This window comes from Rhinolophus hipposideros, assembly GCF_964194185.1.
Source record: "Rhinolophus hipposideros genome assembly, chromosome: 21".
Taxonomy (NCBI): Eukaryota; Metazoa; Chordata; class Mammalia; order Chiroptera; family Rhinolophidae; genus Rhinolophus; species Rhinolophus hipposideros.
The window spans coordinates 44,160,648-44,182,186 of record NC_138067.1 but is presented as its reverse complement, the minus strand read 5'-3'; the positions used below and the strand labels follow the sequence as shown (position 1 = coordinate 44,182,186).

Sequence of the window (21,539 nt, the reverse complement as noted above, 5' to 3'; positions counted from 1 at the left end):
CTGAAAAAGAGGGCTAAAATCATGGGGCTTAGGGAGGAACATTTCATGAAATCTTTAATGAAACGGGGGGAAGGGCATGAACGGGGGGGTGGAGGGGGTGTGACAGGGAAAGGCTTGTGGACATGGGAAATGGGCACAGGAATGGGCAGGGGGCTCTCCTCTTCCCCACAGCAACCCTCCCCCAATCATCCCACTGACAGGGGAGGGAAGTGGGGAGGCGGAGCCATAAATACGTCCAGAATTTCAAAGAGGCAGAGGAGGGAAGGGGGGTTAGGGGTCTCAGAGAGGGGGCAGGGGTAATCCTGGACCGCCCTTATCCGGGGGCCCTGGCTCCTTGGGAGGCCGTGGAGGCCCTGGGGGGTCTCCTGGCTTGCGGCCGTGTTTGCGGAAGTAGCGGTAGCGTTGGACATAGGCGCGCACCAGGTTGCTCACCTTCACCGGGTTGATCTCCCCACTTTTGCTGTGGCAGATCTGGGGAACGGGCAGCTGCGTTCACTGCCCGCCCCCCAGGACACGTCCCCCTAGACTGCTGAGCACAGCTTGGGACTGGGGTGGGAGTCGCTCTCCCAGTGTCCGGGCCAACATCCCTATTATCCCAATGCCACCAAACAGGCCCCAGTGGGCCTGAGGAAATCGTCACACTCACCTTCCAGACTGACCCCCCCCCCACCTGCGTCCACATGTCTGCACACGCCCGCCTCCCTTACATCCTCCGCCCACCCGTCTCTGTCCCTGTCTGGGCCCACCTTGTGGACAGCCTTCCGCAGGATGTCCTTGTACTCTTCCTTGGTGATGTCCTTTTTCTGATAGTACGGCTTGATGGCCAACTTCACCTCCTCCACTGCCCTTTCCTGCGTGTGGAGCTTCTTCAGATACTGGCGGGGGTGGGACAAAGGGACACCAAAGGCCAGATGAGTTCCTACAGAACCCCCTACCTCCATTCACCTGCCTGCCGGCTGGCACAGTCTCCTTGACCATCCAGTTACTCGTGGAGGTGCAAGTCGGGCTTAGGGTCTGCCCTGTGCTCCTCTTGCTGAGGTCACTCCAGACCACAGGCCAGGCCTGGGCCTCTGAATGTCACTGAGCATGTCCTCTAGGCTGGACTCTGGCCATCCCAGGTGGCCATGACCATGACACGTGTCCCCTGCCCTTACAAAGTTCCATCTGGTGGGGAGAGACCTCAGCCAAGCAGTTAGGACTGTTTTAATCAGATTCTCCAAGGCTTATTCTGATTACAGCAGAACACATGGCAAGACTTTTCAGAGGGGGATTTACAACACTGTCCTGGCTCCTGAGTGGACAGAGGGGTTGGGGGGCACTAGAGCCGGGACTGGTGAGGAGCACAGTGGAGGGGGTGGGAGGTGAGCCCTGGGGCGGCTGGCGGTTCAGAGTTCAGGTCGAGGAGCTGGCTCATTTGTGCTGGAATCCTGCCTGGTTCTACCTCTCAGCAGCCTGGACGAGGGACCAAACCCCTTTGTGACTCACTTGTAAAATGAGGACAGTACTGGTGAGGAGGGCTGTGGCAACAAACATGGAGGCCGTAGCACAGAGCCAATCAAGGGGGACAGTGGCTATTCACAAAGTGATGGACATGGGGACAGGACAGGGAGCAGCTGAGAGATCCCCAAGCCCACTGGGCTGGAAGAGCTGCACCCGCTTCAACCTCAAGTGAGACCTTTGCAAAAGCCGACGGGCAGGACATCCAGCAGCAGGGCACATTCAGACCAGAGCCAGGCCCTCTGTCATGGGCCCCCCCCCAGGCACAAGGACAGTCACCCTAAGAACCAACCCTGGGGAGGTCATCCTCCCGAGGGCCAAGGGAACATGGGAACAGTGAACTGAGGCCTGGCAAGGGCCAGACACTCCAGACACTGACGAGATGACGAGAATGTGAACTGTCAGCTGAGCTCTGGGCAGCTTGGGCAGCGCCACTGCTAGGATAGCCACCGGCCACCCTGGAGTCCTCAGGCCTCCCTCAGGAAGTGGATGTCCCCCACAGCCATCTCAGATGCAGCAAGGGAGGACAGCAGGCAGAGAAGGGACCAGGGCAGGCTCACTGGCTGAGGAAGCACCCGCTGCTGCTCAGGTGGTCTATACTGTCCTTGTCCTGCAGCCCACGGCACGTGCCATGAACCAGTGACCATCCAAGCTGTGCCTCGGTCACCATTTCTCGTAAGGGGCTTTCTATGAGGTTTATTCTGCGTTCTTTCTGGTACTGCACAGTGTGCAAGGGGTGAGCAACGCCATCAGCTGGCGATAGGATGTTGGACCCTAACGAAAAGCATCTGGACCTGACCAAAAGGAAAACAGCCCAGGAGCAGCCAGACGTAACGCAATAAAAACTTGTTTCTATTTTCCCAGCACTCATTCTTTGTTCCTCCTTCTAGGAAATGCTTGATGTTTGTTTGTAAGCCACCCTCTGCCTTACACAAAAACATAGGGAGGAAGGGAGGGAGGGAGGAAGATGGGTAACCAAGGGTAGACTGTAGTGCAGGTGTGATGTGGGCATTTTCTATCTTTATCTATAACTCCCTATGTATATATGTATATAGACGTATAATTTTTAAAAAGTCTGCCCAGCACCCATTTCCTGTTCATCCACTAGTTCCTTACAATTTAACAACTTCAGTTTTTTTTTTAAAAATCTAAGACCCCATCTGTTGGCATCAATCTCTGCCATTCTCTTTGGGCCCCTGCATCCTGTTCTCTGCAAAACTGTGACCATCAACCACCCCTCCCAAGCCCAGCTCACCTTGTCTGTGTCCCCACGTCCCTCAGAGCTGCTGCTGCCCTCTCTCTTGTCAGACGCTGCAGCCAGCCCAGTGGGGGTGGGAGGGGTAGAGCCGCAGCCGCCCAGGGGAAGGCTGCCAGGGAGCAGGTAGCTGGAGGGGCCAGGGGGAAGACCCAGAGAGGTGGGCACAGGAGCTGGTGTCACCCCTAGACTGGAGGGTGGCTTTCTGTGGCTGAGGATCTGTGGAAGAGGTTGGAGGATGAACAGAGGTGGAGGGGAAGAGGGAACATGTACCCCTATTAGTCCCACCTTGATTTCCCAATAGTCCTAGGGGCAACAAGCTCCTCTTCTGGCCAATACCTTGCCCCAAGGCCTGCTGGGAGTTGTAGTTCCTCCTACCCGAGGCGGGAGACAAGAGAAGGGGCTGCAGGGACTCTTCCCCAGGGGACCCCACCTGGTTGGTGGCCTGTATCAGCTCCTGGGCCTTTGCTCGGCTCGCCAGATTGGCTTCTTCCATCTTGAAGAGAAGTGCAGTCACTACAGGAGGCAGAGAGTTGATGACAGGGAGATAGGGGGTTGACATGAGAGGAGATGGCGAACCTTACCTCGCCACCTGCTGCCATCTCCCACCCTGGGCTCTGAACAAGCCTTAAGGCCTAAGGCTCAGAACTAAGAAAAGGGGGCCTCGGCCACTGGAAGACCCACCCCACACCCGTATGTTCTTGGGACTCAAGGTGTATGCGTGTCGGGGGAGGGATGTGGCCAGAGTCACTCAGTGACAAGGTGTGGCAGAAGTGAAATTCTGTCTCCTGAGCCCCTTGTAGCCAGTCCTAGCCTCTCCCCTCCGTGGTCTGGCAGAGATTCCTACCATTCCCCCCAGGGACACTGTTCCCTGCTTCCCCCACTCTGGTCCCTCCAGCAAGTCTACCCCAGTTCACCCCTGGGAGGATCCCCAGGACACATCCCATTCCTGCAGCCTATGCTGAGCCGGCCGCCGCCCCTGCTCCTGTCTGACCTGTGCTCTGCCATCACATCCTGAGACCTACAGGCCTCCTGCACAGACCCCGATCGGCCCTCACCAACCTGTGGCCTGCCCGATCTGGGTCCCTACGTACCCACCCTTTCCAAGGCATCCCCACGGTCTCCAAGTCTGTCCCCCTACGACCTCCTCTTCCCCAATCCTGTCCATCCCGGCCTGCCCGGCACCCCCAGGGACACTTACAGGCCAGGACACCACTGGTGGTGCAGTCCACACCAGCAGGCAGGTTCCAGGGCATGGGTGGGGGCAGTGTGGGCAGCTGGGAGACACGGGTAGCTGGCCCGTCCTCCGCCCCCGAGTCACCGGCTGTGGACCCTGCGCTAGGGGCAGTGCTTGGGGCGGCTGCGGCCGTGCTTGTGGCTGTGGTGGTAGCAGGCTGCTGTTCCTCCTCCTCCTCCTCCTCCTCCTCCTCCTCTTCCTCCTCCTCCTCCTCCTCTGCCCCACCTCGGACCCCAGTCTCCTCGGTGGCCTCTTCAGGCAGAAAGGAGACCTCAGGTGTCTTGCAGCTGCTATCCACAGTCTGCGAGTCCGGTGTGAGCGCAGGGGGCGGAGGGGCTGCCTTGGGGGGTGGGGTGCTGGGGGCCTTGGCTGCCCGCTCCTCCCCAGACCAGGAGGTCTCCTCGGCCCCCTTGGCTCCTGCCGCCTGGCTGCAGCTGTCGGCCTTGGACTTCTTCAGTGTCACAGGGCCACCAGTGCCGCCGCCGCTGCCCCCACTGCGGATTTTTTTCCTGGTCTTGGATGGCTTGGTCTTTCCCTTGGTCCCCTTGGCTTTCTTGGCCCCAGCCTTGGCCTTGACCTTGGCCTTTTTGGGCTTGGTGCTGCCCGGAGCTGCTTTGGCCACCTCAGCAGGGGCCCGCTCGTCAGGCTTGAGGAAAGGGGAGCGGCTCTCACGGTCACGGCTGAACTTGACTCCAATTGAGCCCAGGCCGGCCGACGCCGCTTCCTTGGCCGGAGTGGTGCTGCTTACGCCCTCCCGGATCAGCACCGCCACCTTGGACTGCAGCTTCACTTTCCGGGAGGAAGAGGACGATGATGAGGATGAGGAGCCTGAGCCGCTGCTGACTGGGGGCTTGGGCGGGGGCCCTGAGGAGGCTGCTGACTCCTTGGGGGGCCGGGCCTTCTTGGATGACCTGTCCCTGTCCCTATCTCTGTCCCTGTCCCGGTCCCCCACATCCAGAGCCTTCCGACGGGATCCCTTCTCCCTGGAAGAGGAGGAAGCAGCCCCAGCGCGGCGCCGGTCCTTCTCACTGCTCTTGCCCCCTCGCTCCTCGGTGCTCAGTCCCTCCGAGTCATACAGGACCTCGCGCTTGGGCGAGGAGGCCGGGGCCGGTGAAGGGCCTCTGGGGTCGGTTTTGTCTGGCCGGCCCACAGTGATGGTCCGCTTGATGGCAAAGAGATCGTGGTCCGTGAGGTCCTGGATGGAGGGTGGCACGGCCCCCCGGCGGCGGCTGTCACGCTCCCCGCCCAATGAAGTCGAGCCAGACGGCGGCTGGGCTGGAGCTGGGGCCTTGTCACTGTCCCCTGACCGCTTCTCACCCCTGGACCGGGAGCGCTTCTTCTTCTTCTTGCTGCTGCCACCTTCCCGGTGCTTGCCACGGTGCCGCTCACGCCTTGAGGAAGACGACGAGGAGGTGGCTGGGGGCGGGGAGGCCGAGCGCCGCCGCCGCCGCCGCCGCTTCTCCCTGGACCGTGATCTGCGGCTGCCCCCACGGCGGCGGTCAGGGCTGCGAGAGCGGCGGCGGGCAGAGCGAGATCTCGAGCGACGGCGGGCGGACGACGAGGCATGGGAGCTGGGCTTGTGGTCTCGGGAGCGGTGCTTCTTGGAGTCCCAGGGAGAGGCCGGAGTCAGCGGGGCAGGTGGCACACCGGCCGAGGATGAGGCGGCCTCCTTGGCCTCTCCGCCGCTGCGCTTTCGCTCCCGCCGTGACTTCTTGCGGGTGGGTGGGCCAGTGGGGGCAGCGGCAGCAGGGGAGGGTGAGCGCTGGCGGTAGCGCTCCCGTCGCTGGGTCAGGATCTTGCGGCGGAGGTCCAGGCCCCCCCAGCGTGCGTCCGTGGCAGGGGGCGCAGGGGCTGGCTCCCCCAGGTCCACCTGCAGGGCGCCCTCGCCATCAGACTCAGCGTGCAGAGACAAGAAGTCGTCCCCCTCAGGGGCCCGGGGAGCTGGCGGTGGGGGCGGGGGCTGGGCCACAGGGGTGGCTGGGGCTGCAGGAGGAGGGCGGGCAGCACGGCTGCTGGCCCGGAAGAGTGAGAGTGCCATCCTGGGCTCCTCCTCCGGCTGGACGATCTCGCCCTCCTCAATCTCTGAGTCCCCAGGTGGAAGCAGGGGAGGCGGAAGGGCAGCTCCACTGGCTGTCACCACCTCCACAGAGACCTTGCCCTCCCGACAGGCCTCCGCCTCCGTCCCCACCACAAAGACACGCCTGCGAGTGGCTCCGTCGGCCCGCGTAGAGTCCGCCTGCGGTGGTGTTCCAGGGACTGCAGTTGACTGTGGGGGCTGGGGGTCCGGGTGGGGACTCTCGTCACCTGGGAAGTCCTGACTCAGGCTGTTGTCATCGTAGATGCCTGCCAGGGTCTCTGAGATGCGGTTGATGCTCTGGGACAGGCCTTCCTCCTCCTCCTCCTCCTCTTCCTCCTCCTCTTCTTCCTCCTCTTCCTCCTCCTCTTCCTCCTCTGGTGAGGGGGTCCCCGCAGATGAGCTGGGGTTGGAGCCAGTGGGCTCAAAGGGGTCGTACTTCTGCTCCGGAGCGGGTGGTGGGGAATAGGCCTCGTCGGTGGGGTGGAAAGGGTCATAGATGTCGAATCGGGGGGCAGGTGGGGCTGGGGGAGCAGGGGGTGGTGGGGGGGGCGGAGGGGAAGGGGAGGATGATGAGGGGGAAGGGGAAGGCGAAGAGGAGGCAGAAGAAGGGGCAGGGGGTGGGGCGGGGCCCCCGTCTCCAGTGCCCAAGGTTAGGAGGTGGCGGGCACAGGAAGGTCGAGAAGAATGTGACTGGGGAGAAACTGCAAAGGAACAGGAGAGACAAGAGAGCCGTGGTCAGGCGCACATTCCTCCCCCCTGTGCCCCAGCAGAGGGGGCCGCAGGCAGACCAGCACCCATCCACGCCCCCGCACCCCACTCAGCACTCGCTGTACCAACAGGCACTGCCCCCAGTGCTTTACATGTGTCAACTCGTAGGACGTTCCGAACAACTCCACACCATAGGTTCTGTGACCCAGGGGTCCCAGGAGGAAACTGAGGCACAGAGAGCTGTGGTATCTTCCCCAAGGGCACACAGAGAACAGGGAGGAGTTGGGGTGCAAACTCGGTCAGTGTGGCCCATGAGCCTGCACTCCCATATCCTGAGACAGATACTGCCCCACAGCCCACGACCGCCCTGACTGCCAACAGCAGGAATGTTACCACGGAGGGTGCAGGCCAGGGCAGGAGAGCCAGGGTTCACACCTCTGACCGCCTGTATGGCCAAGCTCGCACCTGCTGCACCCACTGCCTCTTGCAGGAATTTATCTCATTTTATAGTGAGAATAATGGGAAGCTGAGAAGGTGAAATTCCCTCTCCAGAGCCAGGAATGGGCAGAGCCGGGGCGCACTGACAGCCCGAGTCCCCATCCCCCACTCTTCCCTGTGCAACGAGCGCCACCCACAGAACTACATCTGCTCAGGACCTGGAGACAACACTGACTAGTGACAGGGATGACCCGTGCTCACTCCTTCTACGGGCCAGACACCATATTTTCCTAGGTCACCTCACCCTTACTCCTGAGACCCTGCTTTCTAAGTACTCAGTGCCACTAAGTCCCACACGAGGCTGAACCTCTGGGGGGTGGCCAGGCTGGGACTCGGACACACACGATGGAGTCCAGAGGCCCCTCTGTCAACCACACATAACTGCCAGGACCTGCCAAGGCAAGGACGCCAGCATGGCCGGATGGATTGTGCCAGCTCTAAAGCCACTTCCCAATCCAGATCCCAGCTTCCAACCCTCCCTCGTGACCCATCTGTGGGCAAGTCACTCAACCTCTATCTGCCTCAGTTTCCTCACCTATAAAATGGGGTTCGTGCATTCATTCAACACATTTTTGTCAATCATCTATCTGTGCCAGGTGCGGTTTGGGGTACTAGGAACAGAATGAGCAAAACAGACAAAAATCCCTGCCTTCAAGGAGCTCACATTCGAGTGGGGAGAGAAATATCAACGTGCCAAGCGTAGCGTCCACCAGCTGCTGAGGGCTCTGGAGGAAAATAAAGCAGGGGATGATGATGATGGGAGCATTCAGACCACACAGGGATCGGAGGACCAGATGAGCGGCTGCACAGGAAGAGCCAGACTGCACCTGGCACCGCGAGAACTTGGTAAGTGTGAGCGCCTGCAAGCCTGGACGTTATCACCACCACCTGAAATAGCTACAGACTAGAGAAGTCTGGAAAGGCAGGCCACCCGCTTCTTTATATACTTTTCACATGGGGTAGGATTATGAGTGAATTTTCTTTTCTCTTCTCTAAGTTCTTCACGCTTTCCCAATGAAGAGCAATAAAAGACTTGGAATAAGGACATAAAACATCAGCCCTGAAGACAACCATCATGTTCGAGACACGTCTATGTCACTTAAGGCCCAAGAGCCAAGTCCAGCTCACCATCTGCTTTTCTAAATGTAGTTTTCTTGCAATGCTGTCCTGCCCACTTGTTTCCTTAGCCTCTATGGCTCCTGATTTTACTAGAAATGAAAATACTTGTATGGGCCCTGGGCACCATGTCCCCTGAGCCTAATGGACGAGTCCACCTGTAACTGTAAACAAAGGATGAGGAAAACACGAACTGGCTGAGGGTGTGCCGGCCATCGTCTGCAGTGAGACAGTGGCTCGTAGCGGACCTACTACTGCTAGACCTACGCCTTCCTCTGCTCGCCACCCCTCCCCAAACACGTATGTACACGCAGAAGGGAAGTTTGAACCCAGGGTTCTCATGGAGGTCCCAGGGACCAGCAGCAGCAGCATCACCAAGGAATTGGCTAGACATGCAAATTCCCAGGCCCCACCCCAGACCTGCTGAATCCGAAACCCTGAGGGTGGGCCTGGAGACCTGTGTATTAAGAGGTTCTCCTGCTGCTTCTGGTGCCCGCTGAAGTTTGAGAAGCTCCGCTCTGCACATGGGCTCACCACTGTGTGGGGTTGGGGGCCAAACTTTCGATTGGGCAGCTGCACATCACAGAAGTGAAACCTCTGGTTTTACTCTCACAGGGACCCAGCTTGGCGCTCAGGGCTCAGGACCACCACTAAGCAATGGGCTGTGTCACCTCCAGCAAGCCATTTCCCTCCTCAGTCTTTTCTCCTCTGGAAGACGAAGATGCTAAATGCCCCCGCCTGGAGACACAAGTCCCCAGGCAGCAACACTGATAGGTAGAGCCCTGGACACCAAGTCCCTCTTGTGTGCTAACTGCTCCCACGTGGTAGCCATCACGTGTTTTTACATCTCGTAATCTACATGTATCTGTGGCCTTTACTGCAGTGTAATAGGGGAAAAAAACCATGAAAATAAAAAAGTTTGACTAAATGGCACGATTGTCACTATTACTTCTAATGATAGCTGACTCACACACAAAGCCAAGGCCGCCGCCTGCCCAGCTCTGCCCTCGTCCCACATACCCGTTTTGCCCGTCCTCCAGGCCCTGAGACGGGGCAGCAGGCTGGGCACCGGTAGAGGGATCGGATCCCTGTCCCCGATTCGGACCTCAGCCACGAGCTCCAGCATGTCCTCGCTTCTGCAAGACAGAAGGGGTGAGTGAGCCTCAGCGTTGCTCCCAGCTCCCAAACCGGGGCTCTCCCAGTCCAGCCACCCAGCTACTCACTCGCCAGGCCGCAGGTCCAGGTGGCTGGGAACCCAGGTGTCTGGAGGATCCAGGACGCTCACCAACCCTGCCAGGAAGCTGTCCGCAGCCATGTCCAGTACCTGGAATAGGGAGGAGGAGCTCCACCCTGTCCCTAATCATGTGAGGACCCACAAATCCCATTTCCCCAACCCCTAACCTCCTAAGAAAATGCAGGGATCCAACCAATTCCCTCGGCCTGACTGCCTCCAGGATCCAGAGCCCGGCCCCCAAGCCCTCCAACACTGCTCCGGATCAGCACCCCAGACTCAGGAGTCTGAGTGCCCAACCCCATTTCCCCATCTCCGGGATCCACGCCTCAATGCCCTTCCTCCCCTGGCTCCCTCCTTACTCACAGTAGCTGTGTCAGTTCCTCCTGATTCCTGGGAACGGGACTCTGACCGTGGGCTCCGGCAGCGCCTCCATGGAAGGCCGTGACACCGAGAGCCATCTAGAGAGAGATTTGCATGGGGGACTGAGGACAGGGACCTAGGTGGAGAAACCCTGTGGGGCAGAGAAGAAAGGAGCCTGCCCTAGCTCTTGATAAGGGAACCACGCTCCTGCCTGCTCTGCCAGCCTCCATCCACTGCCTCCTAAGTAGGGTCCTAGACGGACTTCCTCGATGCCCTTCTGAGGCTCCAACTCCCTCACCCCTCTGTCCTCCTAGCTGCCCTCAGGATGAAGTCCTGACAAGTCAGCTTGACATTCGAGCCAGGCTGTGAGCCAGTCCCCACAAATCTCTCCTGTGCCCCCTCAGGCCTGCTGCCCATCAGCTCCTAAGAACTGCAGTTCGGTCCTGTAGTGCACCCCTGTGCTCGTCTCTGCCTATCAGGACTTCTTTTTTACCAGACAACTCTAACACGTCCTTAGAGACCCAGTTCACCTGTCGCCCCCTCTAGGAAGCCTTCCTGGACTCTGTCCCCTAACCTAGCTGGGCCTCCTGTCGTATCACGGTACCATAGGCTACCTCTGTGCCGTGATCGTGTCTCTCTCCACCAGACTGTAAGCCCCTCCAAGGCAGCCATGGGGGGTTCAACCCCTTTTTGGCTCCCATGCCAGCACAAGAGTGGCACCCAGGAGGCCTCAGAAAAATGTATATGAATGAAATTGGGATAAAGAATGCAGAGATGGGTCAGGGAGCTAAGAGGAACCAGAACCCATCATACCTTTATCATTCGGCAGATCCCCCTGCAGGGAACTTCCCACAGCCTGCTGAATGGCCCGCTAGAGAAAAGATGGGGGTGAAGGGGGTGGAAAGAAAGGGTGGCAGTCAGGGGACTCGTGCAAATGGTCACAAGCTCTACTCTTGGGAGACAGGCATTCTAGACACCCTACAGCCAAACTCAAACCCTCCAGAGGAGCCAAGAGTGCAGGCCCCAGCCCCGCCTCCCCCTAAGGCCCAGGAGTCGGGCCCTGGAATCCGGACTCCCAGCCTCTCCTCCCTTGGCCCCAGATGTCTAGCAGCCTCACCAGGATAAAGGCAGTAGGAGAAAGCGTAGGGTCTCTGTCCGGCGGACCATCGCCCCGATCTTCACCCGACTCTTCTGTTTTCCCTCGAGACTCCTCTTCTTCTTCCATGGTCACCTGGAAGTTGAGGGGGTGAGTTTGGAGTTCAGACAAACAGGGCTGTGGGGTGCGGAAGGGGACAGAAGCAGAGGACGAACACGAAGACCTCAGAGGCCTCCGCCATTGCCTCAGTCAGCATCCTCTTCAGTTTCCCTCCTGTCCGCCACGTCAGCCCGGTCCTTGGGAGCGCACTGGGTCCAATGCCGATACCAGAGGGACTAGAGCGACTCTCTCCCCTGGTCTGGATTTCAGCTGCCTCCTCTGTTGAAGGGAGGCCTTCCCAGCCTATTTCAACACCCCACCCCCCAGTTCCCACCGTGTCCCCCACAACCAAACTTAAGACCTCACTGGCCCACTTTCATGGGAGCCAACACAATGCCAAGATTTTTCTCTGTTGAGTTGTGATTTCAAGTAGTGTGCTCCATAGTCTCATGCACCCACCTTTCCCAAACTGAGGTACATACCAGTGTGCTGGGTATATCTCACATATGACGCAACCTCCTAAAGCATCAATTTTCCTCGATGGTGAGGAACCAGAAACAATTTATTTATATATACAATATAAAGTGGACCCATGATAACGTGATTTACAACACCAACATGCCACTTTTGAAATGAAAACACTAATTTCAGAAAGGTGTGCTGCCCACCAGAACGCCTGGGGACATCTGCCTATGTCCTGTCTGCCCATTGTGTGGAAGCATGGCTAAAGCCTTTTCGATGTCACAAAAATTCATGGATTATACTAAAGTTGAAAGGGCATCCTTCAGACTGGGGGTTGTCTTAATTGGGCTTCAAACAACAGGAATATTTCAGCTGTGGGATTGCCAGCGACCATCAAATCTGCTACTCTGAAACAATATCCAGTCTCAAAGTTTCTAGAAAGCTTCAAATCCCTAACCCCCAACTCAGTGTGCTTATCTGTATGTGGCACAATTGGGAGTATCTACCTCAGAGGAAGGCTGCGAGAATTGAAAGGAGACACTTCTGCCACAGTGTTAGCATAACCCAGTGCTCAATACAGAGTAACAGTAATAATCGTTATTAGCCTTTAGGGCCCAGGTTTCCCCCACATGTCTCCCCAACTTCCCCAGCTGTATACCTGCAAAGAAAAGTCCTCTGTCCTGGTCTCCCTTGGACCAGATGTTCAAGCTTTGCCAAAGTTCCTCCATGCAGCCTCCCAGCTCTATAAGAGCCTGAGGTTCCTTCCCTAACTCCCATTGACACCCACCCTGATAAGGCCCTGAGGACAGTTCCAGCCCTGGAGCTGCTCACCAGCGGGGGGAGGGGGGTGTAGGAAGCACAAGTTACAGTGACTGTCACATAACAGAAGCTTAATCAAGGTCTGCTGACTACAAACACACAGATCCCAAACCCTCTGCAGGTATGAAGATGCTCCCTTGCCCACGCAGACGTGCCCCAGGCTCTGCAGATACACCCAAGGCTCCTTAGGTCTTTTCCATATGAAAAGGCCCTGCAGACATTGCTAGATCTCTCTAGATCAGTGATTCCCAAACTACAGAGTCTGACAGCAGTATATTGCTTCACAAATAGCTTGTTATAAAAAGTAAATCAGATGCAGAAAATTATTCATAATACATCACAAGTAGTAAGTGGAAATATCAATTCATGGGACGTGGCTATTAACTTAAATACATGTCGGTGGGTACTGGGCCTCAATGAAAAACGTATATTTTCTTGCTTTAGATCAAGGTCAAAAGAGCTTGAAAAGCATTGTACTAGATGATTCTATACACTTTCCCAGAATAATGTAAGCTAATTCGAACTCTTGCCATAACACCAGGGCAACACAAAATTTTAAAATATTTTCCATCTCAATTACCTTCTAAAGTGTAAATACACTTGAGCTCAGCAAATTTTCCAATACTCTCCTTTGTCTTATTCTCCATCTGATTATACGGCCCCAAACGGCATTCGAATTTGCTGCAGGCACACTCAAAGCCACCTAGATGATTCCAGGTCCTTTTAACTGCCCCAGCCCCGGCACCCAGATTAGACACCTCCCTGATGATGGAGACCTCTCTGCACATCTCAATACTTGCCTGCCTCCCTTGGTGAGCACATCCCACCTCTCAAAGACTTCCTAACCTAGGCAGTTCTTTCAGGCCCGCTAAATGGCCCCAGATCCATGTAGGTGAGTGGCATCCTCACGTCAGCCCATGTAGCCACTTCCCAGCCCCAGCAGACATACCCCAGGCGCTATAGATGGCTCTGCAGAAACTCCTCAGCTCTTGCAAACCTCCTTCACCCCTGGGATATAGCTCAAGATCTCAGGTTGGCCCCAGAACCCTCTGAACAGACCCTAGCCTCCGGTCAACCCATAAAGACGATCAACAGTGCCTACAGAGATGACCCAAGCCGGCTATATGATGGAGGGCAGGCGCCAGTTTCGGTCCAGACCCTGTGGACGTTCCCAGTTCTCCCGGGGATGCTCCGGAGGTGGCCCCCGGCACCCAGAGACACGTCCCAGGGCCTTGAGAAGGCCCCCCCGTTCGGCGCCAGGTTCCGCCGCCGCTGCCGGGCCAGAGGCCACCCTGCCAAGTCCTCCAGACCCTGTGGCGTGTTGAAGAGGACCCCAGGACTACTAGCGACCCGACTCCGCCCCGCCCACCCCGATAGGCCTGAGCCCCGCGGTCCGGACCACCGCCGCCATCTTACCCCGCCGCTCGGGCTGCGGCTCCGGCCCCGGCGCGGGGCGGGGCGGGCCGGGGCGGGGGGTTCGCTAGCGGAGGGAGGAGAGGGGCGGAGCTAAAACGCCGCCGAGCTTGCCGGGACTTCAAGTACCGAGCACGGTGCCGTGAAGGCTGGTGGGAAGGCTCCGGACTCAGTTTCCCAGAAGTCAACGGGGCACATGGGCAGGGGTGCGCCGGGAGGCGTAGTCCGCGCGTCGCCTCCGTCACGCGGGCGCAGCAAGGAGGTGAGAGGTGAAGTGGGCGTGGTTGCAGTAGCCCGCGATGAGGCCCCACAATTCCATGCGTACGCGCGGAAAGAGCTGCGGAACAGGACGTGACGTAAAGAGCACTCAGCCCAACAGATGCAAGGGAATTGTAGTTCCGCGTAGTAGTGGAAAAAAAAGCTGTCCTGCCTGGGAGTTGTCCCTCCCACATTGTGGAGATCCCAGAATCCCGATCCCCCCAGTCCCCTCTAAATTTAGAACCAAGAAGCCCTGCCCCACAGCCTCCTTCATTTAGGTCCGAAAAGTCCGAATTCCGATTCCTCTCACTCGGCAGAGGAGCCCGGACTCCCATTTCCCTCCTCCCTCCTTATATCCAAGAGTTGGGCCCTCAGGCTTTTCCTCCCTCAGACCATTTCTGGTCTTAAGCTCGTACTTTACATGAACACAAGTGTTCGGGTTCCCCACCCCAATTCCCTCGATATCCAGAATTCTGGGTTCCCAGAGCCTCGAAGCCCCGGACCCAAGAATCTGGACTTCCAGCTCCCTCCTTTAGGAAACATGGGTAGTCCTAATAGTAAGGACCCCCAGATCTCCTCCCCTCCGGGATACGGAACTCCAGGTCTCCAGACCAGTTCTCTCCTACGGAGCTTCCTTCTTCAAAGATCCAGAAATCCTGGCTCTAGGCCCTTCATGACCCAGGCGTCCCGGCTTGGGCGAGCTGGCTCATGGATTAGGAATGCAGTGATCTCACGGCCCCTCCCTGCCCCGTTACCCGGCTGTCCCCCTCCAGGGCCCCAACTCCCCTCCCAGTCTGTCTTCCGCTCGACTGGGACTGCGGCAACCGGAAGCCTGGGTCCCTTAGCGGGCGGAGACTCCAACATCCAGCCCAAACGCCCGGGTCGGCAGTTTGGCTCAGACCCCAGGACGGAGGTGGAGCTTCCCCTCAGGACCTGCTCACTTCCTCGGAGCGCGCCTATATACGGCCGCGCGCGAGTCGGCGAGCCCCGCCTACTAGAACAAGGCCTCGGGGAAAGTGCCCTGAGAAACTGCTTCACGGGATTCTTCATTTGCATAGCACCTCCCCGAATAATCTTCCCGACCTGTCTGCCGAAAGAATGAGAGCTCTTATTAGCATAGCCCCGCCCCCAAACGGCCCGCCAGCCCAGAGCGCGTGGAGCAGCTCTGGGTGAGCAGTTCTCTCATTAGCATATCCCCACCCCTTTCGGAATTCCCCTTAGTGGCGAACGTCGTTCCCCTGCCTTTATTAGCATAGCTCCTCCTTTTCCCTGGCCTTACCTCCTCCTTAAGTGTCCCGAAACTTGTGCCCTTCTTGCCGGAGCTCATGATTATGCAGTAGCCTTCTTAGCGTAGCCCGCCCCTAGGCCCCGCCCGGCTCCCCCCCGGGCGGTAGCGGCGGCAGCAGCAGCGGTGGCGACATGAGCAGCGGGGCGGCGTCCGGGACGGGGCGGGGGCGGCCCCGGGGCGGGGGGCCGGGACCTGGGGACCCCCCACCCAGCGAGACACACAAGCTGGTGGTCGTGGGCGGCGGCGGCGTGGGCAAGAGTGCGCTGACCATCCAGTTCATCCAGGTAGTGGGCCCTCACCCGGGGGGTGCCCCCGGGACCCAGAACGTAGCCCTTGGGGGGATCCCTGAAACCCCGATTTCCCCTCCATCCATCACTGAGACCCTCCTATGAGGCCCTCTAATCTTAAAAATTCCCCTCAGATTGTGACCCTGAGCGCCCCAGGACCTCCAACCCCCTACATGAGGGACCTTCCTCCTATACTCATCCTGAGACCCACCGTCCCTCCTCCCAGAACCTCCCTTCCCTGCCGACCTGACCCTGAGCACCTCCTGGGAGCATCCTAAATCCATGTCACCGCATTCTGACCTTAAGCACTCTTGTGTGTCCCCCCCGTAGGTGCCACCCTGAGCTCTATCTCTCCCAAATCCTAGACTCCAGCTTCCCTTCTGAGCCACCCAGAGCCTAACGAGGAGAAAGCCTGTGCCCAAAGCCCTTGAGATGAATCCAGTCTGGATGCTTAGCTCCTTCAGAGACCTCCCTGAATCTAGAAATTATGCCCAGACTGTTCCCGAGGCCAATCTGGGACCACTCTCTAAAAGAGGCACTCTCACACCCTAGAGCGTTCAAATAGATCCTGCCGGTTGGCTCTTCCAGAGAACTGTAAGACCCCCAAGTCTTGTGGCTCCCCCATCCTACCAGACCCACACCTCCACCCTCCCCCAAGGAAAACCAACCACTCCTCCATCTTGAGTTCTCCACCACTCCAACTCTCTGAGCCCCTCTCAGAAACTCTGGTTAGCCCCCAAATCTCCATGGAAGAAGCCCCCAGATTCTTGATACCCCCAGAAAGATCCACTCCTTGGGAGTGTCTCTGACCCCATAAATGCGTGTCAGCGTCTCTAAGACTCTGGACACACCTGAGCTTCTCCTGAGGTGCTCTGAATACACACTCCTAATTCCCCTAGGGCCTGGTCCCTACACCCTCCCTCCAGCACAAGCCTCAACAAGCACCCCTCCAGAAGACTGGATGCAGCCCTCAGACCCCCCACTACCAGATCTCCCCTTCTCTACTGAAAATCCACCCCTGCCCAGGAAATCTCCACCCCATTCCCAAGGGAAACACCCTCCCACCTCAGAGAAACCCTAGAAAGGTGTCTGCTCCTGAGGTGCTACTGCAGAGGCCCTTGGGTCCCAGACCCATTAAGAGACCCCAGCCAAGCCTGCATGGGAGCCCTTGTCTGTGTAGAGAAAGGCCCCCCCGTCCCTAGGCCCTTGTCCCTAGGGGCAGACCTGAGGCGGTCCAAAGGCCTGGCTGGAGGCGGGCGGGACGCAGGAAGGGAGGGGCCCAGCCTTAGGGCGGGGCGGTTTCTCCACAGTTGCATTGGAATTGGGACCTTCCCCTGGGAGGAGACACTGAAAGCCGCCCAAGGAGGAGGGGGGGAAAAAAAGAGGGAAGAGAAAAGGGGGGAGGGAGAGAAGTAGACAGACAGATATTCTGGCTCCCAATAATTGAGCGAATACTATGTCCAGGGAATATGTTAAATGCGTAGATGTCAAACGGATTTTTCCCTGAATCTCACAAACACTGGATTAAATGTAGTGCTATATTTACCCTCATTTTCCAAATGAGGAAACAGGTCCAAGAGAGGGGAAGCGATTTGTTCAATGCCACACATCCAGGACATAATAACGATTTGGGAGATGTACTCTATACCAGACAGGACCAGGAAAGCCTTAGGGACGGGGGCTGGGGGGAGGGGGAGGGACAGAGAGCCAGAGAGAGAGATTCAGGTTCAGAGAGGGTGGGCAGAGAAAGGTAGACCCCAGGGGCAGGGCTATGCCATTTCTGCTGGGGCACTACAATAAGTGTCCTCTCCTCACCCCACCAGTCCTACTTCGTGTCTGACTACGACCCCACCATCGAAGACTCCTACACAAAGATCTGCACCGTGGATGGCGTCCCCGCCCGGCTGGACAGTGAGGGTGGCAGGGAGTGCATGGGGGGATGGGGGGTGTCTAGGGAGATCTCGGTCCCCACAGTAGCCCTCTCCCCCTCTCTGCAGTCCTGGACACTGCGGGTCAGGAGGAGTTTGGCGCCATGCGGGAGCAGTATATGCGTGCTGGGCACGGTTTCCTGCTAGTGTTTGCCATTAACGACCTGCAGAGGTGAGAGGAGCCGGGAGGTGGCAAAGCAGAGGGGACCGCGGCTGAGCGGCTGAACCTCACGCCTCTCGCTTCATCTGCAGTTTCAATGAGGTGAGCAAGCTCTTCACGCAGATCCTCCGAGTCAAGGACCGCGACGACTTCCCCATCGTGCTGGTTGGGAACAAGGCAGATCTCGAAACGCAACGCCAGGTCTGGGACCCCCGGGGACCCCATCTCAGCCTGGGAGGCTCCTTCCTTCCAGTGCACCTCCTGCCTCTCTTCATATCAGCATCCTCCTCTGGCTCTTGCAGTCCTGCTCCCTTTATTGTCACACATGTCACTATATGTGTTGCCACCAAGTCAGACCTTCTGAGTCCCCAGCATTGCATATAGGAGTTCCCAGGAAAGGTGGCTGGATGGAGAAAAGGGCTCTTCCTCATATCCAGGTCAATTGGCCCTGACTGCCCCATCCCCGCCCCTTGTTCCCACCTGGACCCTTGCACCACCCGCCTGTTTCTCCCCTACAGTCAGTTTCTCACTGGGTACCAGCTGCCCTGGCCCCTACCCCTGCTCCCAGCCCTCTATGGCTCCCGAGCGCCCCTGGGAGAAAACCTCAGCTCTTCCACCTGGGGCTTGATGTCCACCGAGGTCTCATCCCTTCTTTTCTCTGCTTTCACCACCTCCCTATACATAGAGACTATGTGATTTCCACACGGAACGCATACTAAGCCTTTGGGGATTTCCAACCTTTGGGAACTCGGCTCCTGGCAGAGGCCAGGAATGCCCTGACTTCTCTGCCCGATGAACTCAGTTATCTAATGCTCAGGAGGGCAAACGTCTGTGCACCCTTCCCTTACTCCTTTCTTAGATGCTGCCCACCCCCCTCGGCGTCCCCCTCACCATCTCCCTGGAACTTTTCCTCTCCACGTGTGTAATTCCCTCTCCCACAATATGTATTTCCCAATCAAGCACAGTCTTTCTGCATCCCACCCACACTGGGACCCCTGAGTGCAAAGACCTGACTCTCCCCGCTGTCCCCCCACAGGTCCCCCGATCTGAAGCCTTCGCCTTCAGTGCCTCCCACCACGTGGCCTACTTCGAGGCCTCAGCCAAACTGCGGCTCAATGTAGACGAGGCCTTTGAACAGCTGGTGCGGGCTGTCCGGTGAGCGGAGGAGCCCCCTTCCTGTGTCCTTGTCCCCAAGCCCAGGGGCTCAAACTCACCAGCATCTTCCCACAGGAAGTACCAGGAACAAGAGCTCCCACCCAGCCCGCCCAGTGCCCCCAGGAAGAAGGACGGGGGCTGCCCCTGCGTCCTCCTGTAGCCCAGGCATGAGAGGAAAAACCAGCACAAGCTCTAGGGACCAGCTGCCCTGTTTCCCCTTCTGGGTCTCCCAGGATACACTACACCCCCACCCATAATTCCTGGCCTCCTCTCGGCCACCACCATTGTGTGCCTTCTGCCAATGCCTCCTTTCCCCACCCAAGCCCCTGGGGTGAGGGTGAGGGGCTCCCGGACATCGGGGTCACTGCTGTATATAACCTCCCCCCCAAAAAAATAAACATCACTGCCAGTATCATGAAGTGCTTTTTTGAAAGGGAAAAGGGCTGGTGGGAGGTTGGTGAACTCAGGGCACACACCCTAAAGCCTTGCCCCACCTAGAACCATGGGATCTAGAACCCTTTGCTTGGTGGGGGGCAGGGGCCATAGAAAACAAGGTGAGCCAGACAACTGGACTCCCCAGTTCCCCTTCAACTGGGTGATTCCACTCTGTTTTGTCTCAATGGGCACCTGTTGGGATGAGGTTTAACATCGTATTTTTCTTCTGTGCACAATTCACTATGGCAGCCGGAAGCTGTGACTATCCAAGTAAAACAAAACCGTGGTTCCTCGGTCACACGCCACATTTCAAGCACTGTCTTCACATGTGGCCAGTGGCTACCCTAATGGACAGGGCAAATATGTAACATTCCCACATTGGAGAAAGATCGATTGGACAGTGGTATTCTAGAAGGTACTGATCTTGGAGACAGGCAGCAACTACTACAAACCCTGCCATCCCCCCACCCTCCAATGTACATTGAGAAAGGCCTTTTGGCTGGAGAAGGGAGAAAGGACAGGTGGGCGGAATGGTATCCAAGCAGCCAGCTGGCAAGTTCTCAGTTCCACAAAGTTCCCAATTGGGCTGACATCGGTCTAAACCCTGAATCCAACTTAAGGCCAGTGTGCACACACCCCATCTGAGGGCTAAAATGGGGGGCATCTTAAGGCCACTGCAATTAAGTTGCTAACACACTTCAGTCTGGGAGCCCTTGGTTCTCCCACATTCAACCCTGCACCCCCAGTTATGTGCTTTGTTTGCTAACCTGGAAACCTGGAGCCAGAATTGGAGACTGCCACTCACCCAGCTCCTAAGCCTATTTGACAGGTGTCTTTGAACCCCAACATTTACTCCACACACAGGACCAGAAACAACCCAAATGTCCCCAGGCTCTGGAACTTTGACCTCCACCTGATTGTCACCAATGATCCGCTACCCGCCCTCTCACATCTGGTAAATTTCCACAGAATCTCTGGGCCCCAATCCTGAAATGCTCCCTTCACACCCACCCAGAACCCACTTCCTGGTCCTACGATAGATTCTGGTCCTGCATGGGCCCTGGCAGCACTTTGTCTGGGTTCAAATTCAGCTCTGCCATCTCAGTATTCTCACCTGTAAAATAGGGTTGACTAGCTTCCCAGAGGCCTTTGGGAGTCAATGTGCACAGAGGACGAGCCCAGCACCTGGGACATACTAAGTGCTCAGTGACCGAGGCTCCAGTGTTCTCCTGCCCCAGAACCATGAATGTCTCTCTGTATTCCAGATTAGAACAGTGATTAGCTGAATATCCCTTTCCGGGTTTCATTATCACAGAATCCTTGGCCTGTGTTCAACCTTCCGCCCTGGGAATAAGGGTGGCTTAGATGTATTGTGCCGCAAGTTCACTCCCCCAAAACCTCTGCTCACCAGGGGCCCACCCCTGTGGGATGAGGAGAGGACAGTGGAGGGATGTTTTTATGTTTCCAGACAAGATCTGACACCTCCCCCTAAGCCCCAGCCAGGGGTAGGCACTCTCTCCGCACAAGGTGTGAATCCTTTCTGCATTGCCTAAACAGGGCCAAGTTCGTGGCAGGGACACCCCGTTTCTTGAAGGACCAAGATGCACTTTGAGAAAACTGATGAAAGCTACTGCTTGCCCCCAGAAAAAGGCACAAACCCATAGAACAACTGGCAGGCCATTTTTGGAAGGTTTGCAGCCACCATTCCAAAGCTCATCACACTACAGTGACGAGGCTGGAACAGCCTAGTTGGCATCTCCCTAGGAACGTGTGTGCCCGAGTCTCTCTGGTTCCTGCCCTCCCCTGTGTTCTGGCAGGCCTTCAGTGATTATATTTCTCAGGGTTTTGATGTCCATCTCTTTATCCATCTTTGTCGTCCTCTTTTTCCTTCTTGCAATCTCTTGGACCTCTGACAAACCTCTCGGAGTCTCCTGCTATGGGTAGCAGGAACTAAGTACCGGGCACTGCTGAGTACTTCAAACGTTTCTTTCACCTTGACAAAAGCCCGTTTTACAGATAAGGCTGAGGATGAGGGGGACTATTTTCCAACTCACCTAGTTAGTGCTGGAGCTGGGATTCAGTCTGGGCAGTTGAATTCCAAAGGCCAACCACAGGGTTATTTTAACCCACCATCCAACTTCTGACCACTCCACTTTC

The 21,539-nt window shown here is 57.3% G+C and overlaps 2 protein-coding genes across 6 annotated transcripts; one reads left to right on the top strand and one right to left on the bottom strand.

Annotated features, from left to right (window-relative positions):
• Positions 1 to 30: 30 nt before the first annotated feature.
• SCAF1 (SR-related CTD associated factor 1) lies at positions 31 to 13,925 on the bottom strand. Of its 5 annotated transcripts, none has more exons than XM_081030377.1 (11): positions 13,875 to 13,925; positions 11,100 to 11,213; positions 10,796 to 10,853; positions 9,986 to 10,080; positions 9,612 to 9,712; positions 9,409 to 9,524; positions 3,954 to 6,767; positions 3,186 to 3,268; positions 2,753 to 2,971; positions 747 to 875; positions 31 to 471 (listed from the first exon to the last, which is right to left on the bottom strand). In XM_081030377.1, exons 2-11 carry the CDS (start codon positions 11,205 to 11,207, stop codon positions 280 to 282), a joined length of 3,915 nt encoding a protein of 1,304 aa, XP_080886503.1. In that variant the 5' UTR covers positions 11,208 to 11,213; positions 13,875 to 13,925; the 3' UTR covers positions 31 to 279. The 5 variants fall into 5 exon arrangements, with proteins under 5 accessions (XP_080886503.1, XP_080886500.1, XP_080886501.1 ...); XM_081030374.1 differs by lacking the exon at positions 13,875 to 13,925 and adding an exon at positions 11,323 to 13,811; XM_081030375.1 differs by lacking the exon at positions 13,875 to 13,925 and adding an exon at positions 12,298 to 13,811.
• A 1,575-nt stretch (positions 13,926 to 15,500) lies between these two features.
• RRAS (RAS related) lies at positions 15,501 to 19,358 on the top strand. Its single transcript, XM_081030881.1, has 6 exons — positions 15,501 to 15,701; positions 17,528 to 17,615; positions 17,702 to 17,804; positions 17,885 to 17,993; positions 18,829 to 18,947; positions 19,023 to 19,358. Exons 1-6 carry the CDS (start codon positions 15,549 to 15,551, stop codon positions 19,105 to 19,107), a joined length of 657 nt encoding a protein of 218 aa, XP_080887007.1. The 5' UTR covers positions 15,501 to 15,548; the 3' UTR covers positions 19,108 to 19,358.
• The last annotated feature ends 2,181 nt before the right edge of the window (positions 19,359 to 21,539 follow it).